At 41.8% G+C, this 10,506-nt stretch overlaps 1 protein-coding gene across 1 annotated transcript in view; it reads left to right on the top strand.

Annotated features, from left to right (window-relative positions):
* The window catches only part of plk3 (polo-like kinase 3 (Drosophila)), a 9,975-nt gene extending 3,744 nt beyond the window's left edge, over positions 1 to 6,231 (top strand). The window contains exons 2-15 of the mRNA XM_015034899.1: positions 695 to 802; positions 895 to 1,011; positions 1,521 to 1,650; positions 1,761 to 1,848; positions 2,231 to 2,326; positions 2,421 to 2,619; positions 2,756 to 2,882; positions 3,012 to 3,127; positions 4,110 to 4,230; positions 4,318 to 4,401; positions 4,737 to 4,899; positions 4,993 to 5,122; positions 5,214 to 5,324; positions 5,421 to 6,231. Coding sequence (XP_014890385.1) covers positions 695 to 802; positions 895 to 1,011; positions 1,521 to 1,650; positions 1,761 to 1,848; positions 2,231 to 2,326; positions 2,421 to 2,619; positions 2,756 to 2,882; positions 3,012 to 3,127; positions 4,110 to 4,230; positions 4,318 to 4,401; positions 4,737 to 4,899; positions 4,993 to 5,122; positions 5,214 to 5,324; positions 5,421 to 5,618 — 1,788 coding nt within the window. The 3' untranslated portion in view covers positions 5,619 to 6,231. The remainder of the gene's footprint in view (positions 1 to 694; positions 803 to 894; positions 1,012 to 1,520; positions 1,651 to 1,760; positions 1,849 to 2,230; positions 2,327 to 2,420; positions 2,620 to 2,755; positions 2,883 to 3,011; positions 3,128 to 4,109; positions 4,231 to 4,317; positions 4,402 to 4,736; positions 4,900 to 4,992; positions 5,123 to 5,213; positions 5,325 to 5,420) is intronic.
* The last annotated feature ends 4,275 nt before the right edge of the window (positions 6,232 to 10,506 follow it).

Genomic DNA, 10,506 nt, shown 5'->3' with positions numbered 1-10,506 from the left:
GGCGGTTTTATAAAGAACAAAAGAAAACCAGGGGTTCCCCGCCCCCCCCTGCAACCCCCTTTTTTTTTTTTTTTTTTTTTTTTTTTCCTAATGCAATCTCAGGAATGACTGAGCAGAACATTCCTCGCGGTTTCTTTGACCTTATATGGCTTCTTTTTTGTCTCATTCCCCCTAAGGTAGTCACACTGTAAGAAGCCTTTTTTTGATTTTTTTTTTTTTTTCCCCCTCAACGTGTTGCTCCATCATGTCATGTATGTGCTGCGGCGGAGGGCCGTGAGCCAGACTCCCCCTTTGCCGCCTGCTCCCCCCCCTACCCCTTTTCCTGCCGCAGAGCTGGAAACCTCTCCGTCACTTTCACGGTTAATGAATGCAGCAGCAGTGCGGTGTGCTTCATCAATTCCCCTCCCCCCCCCCCCCAGCATGTGGAGACATGATCGCATCAAGAAGATGCAGCAATAAACACCCGATTGTCTGACTCGGACCCAAACGCGCCTCTTGACTTGCGTACGGAAACGATCCACTGAGTAGATCGGCCTTGTTTCTATGAAGCTGCTAAATTACAGATGGCGAATCGCTTTAATTGCTCAGTCCAAAGCTATTGATCCCCAGCTGAAAGGCTTTGCCATGGAGGGTGATTTATTTATGACCATTGCAGGGTTTCAACCATTTTAACCCGTGACTGTGCTTTCCAAAGGGTGGCTTTGCACGATGCTATGAGATGACAGACCTGTCCAACAACAAAATGTATGCTGTGAAGGTGATTCCTCAGAGCAGGGTCTCCAAACCACACCAGAGGGAAAAGGTACACTCGTCTCATTATGCCGGAGTCCATTGCGTAATCTTGAATCTGTCTGGAACGTGTTCACTAACTCATCTGTATTTACATTTCACCAGATTACGAATGAGATCGACCTGCACAGGTCCCTGTCGCACAAGCATGTAGTGAAATTCTCCCATTATTTTGAGGACCATGAAAACATCTACATATTCCTGGAGCTCTGCAGTCGCAAGGTGAGATGCTGGAATTCTCCGGAATGATTTGGTGCAGTTTCTTAAATCAAATAGTTTGCTCTTTTTTTTTCCTTCTTCTTCAAACCTTCATCAATTCCTTTCAAATTCCAATTTTGCTTCTCAAATTTTGTCAGATAAAGAGCTTTCATTTGTGCATGTTACCTGAGGGGTATAGTTGAAGAGATTGAGAGGAAAACACTACAGTCCCATCTGTAGTCTCTGAATCCATCAGAAAATAACTTGACAAGAATACTGTATTTTATGCATCAAAGTTGGATTTGAATATCTAACAAAACTGTATCGCACAGAGTTGTATGAAAGCATAGCTACAGTTTTGGTATTTGACAAGCAACTTATTGAAAAGCCCCAGAGAGTTAAAGAAACAACCAACTTGCTATTCTTTGCAAGCAGTTGTCTGAACTTTGACCTCTCACACAGATGCCGTAATGAATGTGTGCATTTGAAGGAGCGCAGGGTTTGACTGTCTCCTCGTCACTTTGTCTCTTTAGTCCCTGGCACACATTTGGAAGGAGAGACGCACTCTGACGGAGCCAGAGGTGCGATATTACCTCAGACAGATCATATCCGGACTGAAGTACCTCCACAACCGGGGGATCCTGCACAGAGACCTCAAACTAGGTACGTGAATGAAACTCCGCTAAGGCATCCCGGGAATCTGATGCTGCGTTCGTCACACGCACGTCCTCTGTGGAATGCTGATGTAACAAAGGCATTTGTCCCTTTTTCAGGTAACTTCTTCATCAACGAGAACATGGAGTTGCGGCTTGGCGATTTTGGCCTCGCTGCCAAGTTGGAGACGGTTGAACAGAGGAAAAAGTGAGTGCTTGATTTAAAACAAAATCTTTGAATACTAAAAATAATTGGGAGAGCATTTGAGTAACTTTTTTCCCGGCAAGACCAAATTGGCTATTTTTTTTTTTTTTTGCTCAAAGCAGCTTAACCTAAAAACCATTACCTCAGTTACTAAGCAGTTTCCTCCTCCCACTGCTTTCCTCCTGCAAGTACCTGCCTGAACCAGTTTCCAAGTGGCAGTTAGCTTAGATCAGAGTTTCAGTACTTTAGTGATCTTCCTGTGGCATACCAGAATGAGTGTAGCAGGAAAAAACAAAAGACTTCGGCTCGTCCTCTTTGTCACTGTTGCATAATAGAAACTGTTTTGAATTCTACTCGGTACTCAAACATGCACCTGTTTTCTCAGAACCATCTGCGGAACTCCAAACTACTTGGCCCCCGAGGTGCTCAACAGGCAGGGCCACGGCACGGAGTCGGACGTCTGGTCGCTCGGCTGCGTCATGTGAGTTTGGTTTAGTGGGCTCCGTTAGACCTCGCCTACCGAAATCATTTTGGCGTGAAACTGACCAATGACGTCTCTGGTGTCGTCCTCGTAGGTACACGCTGATGTGCGGCAACCCTCCCTTTGAAACGCTCGACTTGAAAGAGACGTACAAGTGTATAAAAGAAGTCCGATACACTCTCCCCTCCACAATTTCCCCCGCTGCACAGAAACTCATCTCTAGCATCTTGCAGAAAAACCCCAGCGACAGACTGACTCTGGATCAAATTCTCAACCATGAATTCTTCTCCAAAGTATGTCATTTCCCAGCACTGTCGCAGTTTGCATAATAACGTTGTGCCATCATCTCATGATTAGCGACTTTGTAGTTCCATGACAAAGATTAAGCTTTTTTTTTTTTTTTTTTTTGTTTTTTTTTTTTATTTTCAGGGTTTCACCCCTGACAAACTCCCTCCCAGCAGCTGTGTAATGGTACCAGAGCTCCATCCGCCAAGCCCTGCCAAGAAGTTCTTCACTAAAATGGCAAAGAGCTTCTTTGGCAAGAAAAAGGCAAAAGGTAAAACAGTCACCGAGCAGTTTTAAATATAGCCTTAAAAGCTAATGAACCTACTGGACTGCATTCAGGCTTTTGGCTTGAAGCCTTTCAAAGGGCCGTGGCTCATTAGAACTGCTTTTCTCTTCACAGCAGAGAAGATTCCATGCGAGGAAAAAGACGACAAAGACATTTCCAAGCTGGTGTCGGGCATCGTTAAGTGTTCCATCAACAGGCAGATAAGCTACAAAACAGTGGGAGCCAATGAGGTACGTCTTATTGCCTTTTTTTTTTTCTTGTGTGTGTGTGATTTAAATGTTCCCTTGCTCTTCCAAGCAAATAACAACCTGGTTTAATTAAAAGGAGAAGAACTGGCAAGTCATTCTGGCAGCTGAAACTCAAAGCTGGCACAGCATCACATGTTAAGACCTCATCATACATGGTGTGAAAGTGGGGAACAGTAGATTTCTTTTAATGTGAAGGGAAGTTTCTTTTTCAAAATTGTTTCAAATGCACTCACCAAAAAAGATAATTAAGAGTAAACACAAGGTGACCATATAAAGTTTTGGGTATTTGCATACAAGTTATTGTTAGAGGTGTTCAAGTAAGAAATTTGCCACGGTCGACTTGTGCTGGATGCTTATTGTCGGGGCTACTGTGGGCTTTTTGTTTTTCTTTAAATTATATAAGGGGGAAACTGATTTTGTGGTTCGTTTAAACACTCTTATGTGAGAACACATGCACACGATGTGCTCATTAGAAAAGATGGTTATCTACCACTAAAGACTAAATGCCTCAGCAGCAGGATGCTCAGTTGGCCCATCCCCTAAACTGACTGGTCCAGCTTCTATTTATAGAGCCACATTGTTTTGTTCTAAGAACTTGGATGTTTCCTTGGTCAATGTACTTGGAATGATTAACTTGAATTCAGTTACTGTGACTGATGATTCCAAACAAATTACCGCGCTCGTATGGCACTGCGTGTTACAGCCATTTTCACCTCTTTGCATCTTGCATTTGCAAGCTTAAAGTAAAAAACCGTAGCCAATGACGTGCCAATCGTTTACGATGCAGTGGATGTTGCAACATTGCTGCAGGAGCTGGAAGAGTTTGCAAGCATTGACTCATTCTCGTTCTAGAGCATGTCTGCAGTCGCCGTTCTCTAACCTAGGATTATTCCTTCATTCTCTGCGATCTGTATTGTATTTTTTAATGCTGAATGTGTCATTAATCGTGATGTTTTCCTTTCAGGGACCTTCTCCTGGTGATCAGCTGGTCAGTCCCATGCCTCTCGAACAAACTCCTGCTGAGGAGGAGTCCAGAAAGTCAATCTCCCGCTCCTTCAAGGGAACCATGGCCAGCAGCACCGAACGTAGGTTTTTGTTCAAGTCTGATTTCCTGACATTTCTCACTTTTCTTGCTTATTTTGTAATGGGCATATTCTTGCTTTCCCCACCAGCCTGTGAGGATGTCCTGACTCCTGCTGCTGTGGCTGAAGCTGCCATGAAGGAGCTGAAGAACTGCCTGGCCAACATGCCTGCAGGTGAGTTTGGAAAGCTGTCTATAATTGGTATTCGATTTGTAGCAAAGAAACGAAAAGCTGCTTACCGTAACGTGAAGCATCGGGTAGTGATGCCAAATCATTAACGTAAACAGGAGTTCGTGTGAGCTAATTCGTTTCCACTCAGACTTTTTTTTCCTCCCTCCTTTGCCCTCAGCCATTTAAGTCCTTGAAATACCTGCTGACTAAAGCATCTCAACATTTTTTGAGCCGTGCACCTTTTATTGCATTAATGGCGTTGGTAAGATGCTGACTTGTGGACTCTAAATAACGGCAGGTATCTTAACCAGATCGTTTCTCCTTCGCTTTCTCCCCAGCTACCAGAAACCCGCCTTGCTTGTCCCGGCCTCAGTCCTTCCTTTGGGTCACAAAATGGGTCGACTACTCCAACAAATATGGTTTTGGATACCAGCTCTCCAACCAAAGCATCGGCGTGCTCTTCAATGAGGGAACGCATCTCAGCCTCTGTGACCAACGCAAGTAAGTGGCTCAGATGATGTGGTAAAAACATCCGGGTTGACTTTTTTTTTTTTTTTTTAAGATTTTATCTAATAAAATTCCCTTTGCCAACAGGACGGTTCACTACTGCTTGACCAACAACAAACACTTCACATTCCCAACCCAGTCGCTACCTGAGCAGCTTCGCAGCCAGAAGCAGATTGTTGAACTCATGGCCAACTACATGGAACAGAACTTGATGGAGGTATGGAGCTTTTGTCTGTGGCTGTAAATGAAAGTAAACCTAGCAGAATGGAGTCAAAGACGATCTAACCAAGCATTTCCATTCCTCTCAGGGTGGCGATCTTCCTTGTGAGGAGCAAAGCTCCGGACCCCCTCCTCTGCTGCTTCAGTGGGTCAAGACCGACCATGCTCTTGTCATGCTCTTCAACAATGGCACCCTGCAGGTCGGCGCACGCTCACAGATTCTAAAACGGAGCAAGTTGTTAAAAAGCGTTAGTCTCGCCTTTGCTTAAATCCTGCTTTCAACCCTTTCTTTCCAGGTGAACTTCTACACCGACCACACAAAGATCATCCTGTGCAAGTCGTCCGACGACGCCTACCTGCTCACCTACATCAGCCGGGAGCGCGTCTCGTGCACGTACCTCCTCAGCATGCTAAATGAGATGGGCTGCACTGCTGAGCTACGTCACCGACTCAGATATGTGGTCCAGCTGCTCCAACACCACACTGACGCCTGAGAACAGAGCTCTCGGTCTTACAGGCTGAGTGGCAGATACTTAAGAAGCAGCCAGACCGGTTACTGACTTTGTTTTTTGTTTTTTTTTTCTTTGTTTCCCTTACTTGGCCTTTGCTCGTTTTTGTTTACTTGTTTTTGTTAAGGCAGTGCAGAGGGCAGGTGAAGCCTGTTTTTAACTGAAAACCTGCTCAATTCGACTGAGTGACAATCTTTCCTGGACTCCTGTTGCCAGGGTGATTGGTTTGAATGACCTTGATGACATTGAGCGGTGGTGAAGTTACCCAAAGAAGCGTCTGCCCGAAGGGTTTGTGCCTACCAGTTTTTGCCTCCAAAAGGTATCCACCTGGAAGGTTTTGATACCTGAAAGAAGAGATTAGTACCTTGTCTGAAACGATGGAAGGCGTACATGAAGACCCACTTAACTCTCCTTTACTCACTCAGAACCGTTGCTTCTCGATGGATCTTTGTGCACCAATGACCCTGCAGCCGTTCAGCTGATTGACTGTGCAGGCACGGTTTCTCAAAGGTTCCTAAACACTAAAACAAAACTGTTCAAATCGCTTGCAAATGAAAAGGGTTGATCTTGTGGTTGAAATGCGGTGAGGCTCTGTTTTAATTCCAAAAAAAGCATTTCAGCAGCAAGTTCTCCCTCCCTGTAGATTGCAACTGTGATCTTTTTTCTTTTTTTTTAAAGCCGAGTTGCTTTCAGATGTAAGAATAGTTTGACTTGAGAGGGAGAACCTCCTACCCTCAGTCGACTTCTGGCCTTTATGGAATATGGCGCACATTCATTTTTTATTTTATTTTTTTCTGAAAATGAGCCAACAAAAGATCACTTAAGATCTTAACCTCACACGCACAATATTTTCAGGCTCATTAAATGAAGGCGAAACTAAGTCATTGCTTCTTTTGCTGCAATGTCACTTTTTTTTATTTCCAATGCAAATTTCACTGATGCGGTATACAAGATGCTACAGGGACGAACACTGTTTTGCACTTTTATTTGCTTTATTTTCTTTGACTACATTTTTTTTTTTTACGCACATGTTAAATTTTATTCGTTTTTAACAAAACTATTAAAGGTTTCGGTTTTAAACAATAATTCAGTTTTAAATTCACTTGCAGTATAGGTGAATGTGTGTCCTCTACACAAGTGCCAGGAAACGAGGCTGCGTTCTTTGGGAACCTGAGGGTGTGGAGGTTTGGATAAAAGTGCCTTTCTGAGGGATGTCTGTATAGTGCAATAACAACCCTTTGTTGAATGTCAAGCTGGCTACATGCAAGATTTCAGATGGGTTTTTAAAGGCGGAGTTTACTTTTGCACTTCGAGCCAAGTAGCAAAAGTAAATCCAATAGCACTACACTCTCACTACCTGGTATAAGCTTTTAGAACAACTGTTAGAAGTATATAGCCCAATAATATCCACAGTGGAAAAAAAGAAAACATTGTATTCTGTTGTACTGTACTGTAATCCTTCTGGTTTACATTGCTTTCTTGATCCAGAGTTGTGTCCTTAAAACTGTGACCTGGAATGCAAGTATTGCCTACATGTGTTCCCCAAAAACACCCAGTGTTGTGAAAGCCATCTGCCAATTCAGAAGAGTCTTTATTTTTTTGGCACATAATGTCTTTATTTATTTTTTTATTTATACATGTTTCTTTTTTTTTTTTTATTTATTGTGTAAATGTTGCGGTATTGACACTAGGAAATGTTCAATTCCGATCACCTTCTTTTGTATGTCATGTTTTGGGGGGAAATTGGGGCAAAAATAAAGTTTATTGAAAATTAATTTACTTTGCATCTGAGTTGTACTTTACCTTTCATCATGATTTTTTTTATTCTCCAATGTTGTGTAGTTTGAAACTTCTTGAATCTAGTCATTTTTTTTGAACGACCAAGGTGTCATATGTATGACCATGCTGCCTTAAAGTGTGAACAGCTCATAATGGCAACAAAAAAAAAAAAACACTATCTGCTGGAAAATGAGACCAACTAAGCGGTCATCCAAACGGCAGAACACAATTTTAATACCTTAAAATGTCACTAAAGAAGCCAGCAGCCTCTTTATCACAAAACCAGGCAGTACATGGAATAACCTCACAATTCAAAGTGATTGGAAGAAAGATGTCAAACTGGTAGATGGCTACAAGAAATGCATCTATGGGATTCTTGCCAAAGTTGGTAACTGTATTAACAGGAGAAGGTGTCTTCTTCAGAATACATGACATCTTTTCAGTAATCTAGTGTTTATCTACAACTCATTATGCAGAGATGAATAAAAAGTTTAGACAACAAATGTGGGGAAGCCTATTTTGAAATACCAGAATATTTAATAGGATGCTCAAATCATTCGCTGTCCTGTTATGAACATCATTGTTTGCCAAACTCTATTTGGAGGAATCGGATGCTTTGTTCGGATGACATATATAGCGTTGCAGCAACAAACACTCCAGATGAGATGCGGTCTGACATGAAACCAAGGATTAATATTGGAAATGGCAGAGTATCAACCCCCTCTGTTGAGTATGGTAGAGGATCAGTGATGCTTAGGTCTGTTCTGCTTTCAGTACCCATGTAACCTGGCATCATGAAAAAAAAAAAAAAAAAAAAAAAACTTTTTGGGCCCTGCTGGTAAAGTGAAAATGGGTCTTTGTGTGAAGGAAAATGAACTTACTCACCTGGGCTAATCAACTCAGAAAGGTATAAAATCAACCATCTTTCATGGCTGCTGCAATGCTAAATCCTACAGGACACCTGTGGGGGGAACGTAGGAGAAGGAGAAGAGGACTAATGATTTTGAACAATTCTTTCCACAATTGAGAGATTGTGGAAAGAAGAAATGTCAAAGATACTTGAATGCTGCAGCCCTGTTGAATGCTGCAGGAGAAGAGTGTTGTTTTATTTAGAGAATAAAACAACACTCAATCTAATGAGAACTAAGGTGCCAATAACTCTGCCTTGCTGTCATTTCTGTGACCAAAGAACGTTCTCCCCACTGACGGTTTTGAGATAAAAACTTTGGATTTTTCTAAGCCAAACCTTTGAATTTTTTTTAAGGCTTTTACAGACCTTCACCAAGGGTTACAAATATGCCCAGCACCATAACTTCATCACAATGCTTAAAATGCAGAAATGCAGCCTTGGTGGTCTAACAATCTCATACTTGCTGAAATCTCTGGTACAGACGCCTGGAAGCAAGGCTTCAGTCGGACTGTTCTGTTTGTCTCCTTGGAAATGTGATCACTTCAAAGAACTCGACCAGTAGTCGGGAACTATCATAGTTCACATCAGCAGATTATGCCCCAGGCATTTTCTTGTTTACTTCTCTACATTCTTTAAATTCTGCTTTCCGGCAGTAACTAAATGTCTGTCATTTGTGAGTAAAACAAAGGCATCCTAAGAGTATGTGCTGCATTGAAAGCCACTTTGGATGAGAAAAGGGTAACAGGTCCAAAAAAGGACATGACTCCATGAGTTACAAACAAAGCCGGGGAGAAGGCCAGCTTTTCAGGTTTTCCAAATCGTCGCTTTTTAATCGTCGCTTTCTTGCGCTGGCAAGAACGTGTCGACACTTTGTCACAAACTGATACAGCAATTAAGAAAACAAAATAAGAAAATCAATAGGAAGCACTGAAGAAACACTGTAGACGTGTTTGTTTGCATATACGATTTAGAGCACAATATTCAAGCTAGTGAGATCGGTGCCAATCTCACAATGTGCGAAAATTGTTGTAAACAACAGAATATAGACTGCAAAAAGAACATATAATGAAAAAAACAGGAGAGATTGGATGGGTCAACTAAAACGCCTATTTTTAGTTGAAGATACATCAGCTCCTGGAAAAAAAAAACCCCAACAAAACAACAAGCAGCCTTCCAGGAAAGCCAGGACTAAATTACCAGTAACTACGAACGGCATGAATAGGTCTCAGCAGGTATGAATGTGTGGTAACTAATTTGAAACTTCAAGGCCTGTTTGAATTTTGGTTACAAATGTGCCTGGTTTTCATCATCAAGTGAAAAGAAAAAAAAAAAAAACATTAAAAATAAACATCCGTCTCATATGTTCTGAATGACTTCTCTAGATAAGGAAAGGAAATGCTTGTCAGTTCTGGACATGGGTAAGAGACTCACATTGTTGTGGAAACGTGTGAAGCATGCTGCATTATCAGCAGAAAGAAGAGGAGCATCTCAAGCTTTCTCCATAGCAACGTCAGTGTTAGAACATCTCAAACTATGTAACATAGTGTTCTGCACCTTGTTGGCAATACACCAAACTCCCTTCAGGAATGTGATGACTGTCTCAGCCTGCTGTTCTTGAAAAGGGCCTCCTCTTGAAATCTTCCTCATTTTCTTTTTTTTTTTCTTTTTTTAATTTTCCCAAACTAACATGAAAAGAAACACTTATTAAAATCATTTTTCTTAAAGCACCAAAAAGCGATTCACATATTCACTCAGAAATGTGGATGGCTCTGTTTGCGAGAGAACATCAAAGACTGCAAAAATAACTCATACTACAAGTCCATCTATTAGGTCTGCCTGATTTAGTTTAGAAAGTCCATGACTACTTTAAAACAAGTCCAATCCAACTTTCAATTTTATTTGATCTAACTGCTTTCATTTGTGCTATCTAAGATACAGTGTCAGACCTCCATCCTTCTTCCCAATCTGATGATTTTCGCATGAATCCAAAATCTAATGACATCCTTGTTTCAGTCAACGGCTGTGCTTAATCACTGGCAGTGATATTTTCATATAACCAAATTAGCAACCGTTCTCTTCTACAGACAGGATCTAATCTAAACTTTTCTCCGGCTGGTTGCAATGTGTGTGTGTGTGTGTGTGTGATTTCATAATGTTGCTTTAATAGCTTTGCCGAGGATGGAA

This window comes from Poecilia latipinna, unplaced genomic scaffold (genome assembly GCF_001443285.1).
Source record: "Poecilia latipinna isolate Pla-1442-1.1 unplaced genomic scaffold, P_latipinna-1.0 Scaffold316, whole genome shotgun sequence".
NCBI classification, from domain to species: domain Eukaryota; kingdom Metazoa; phylum Chordata; class Actinopteri; order Cyprinodontiformes; family Poeciliidae; genus Poecilia; species Poecilia latipinna.
This window is presented reverse-complemented; position numbering and strand designations above follow the sequence as displayed.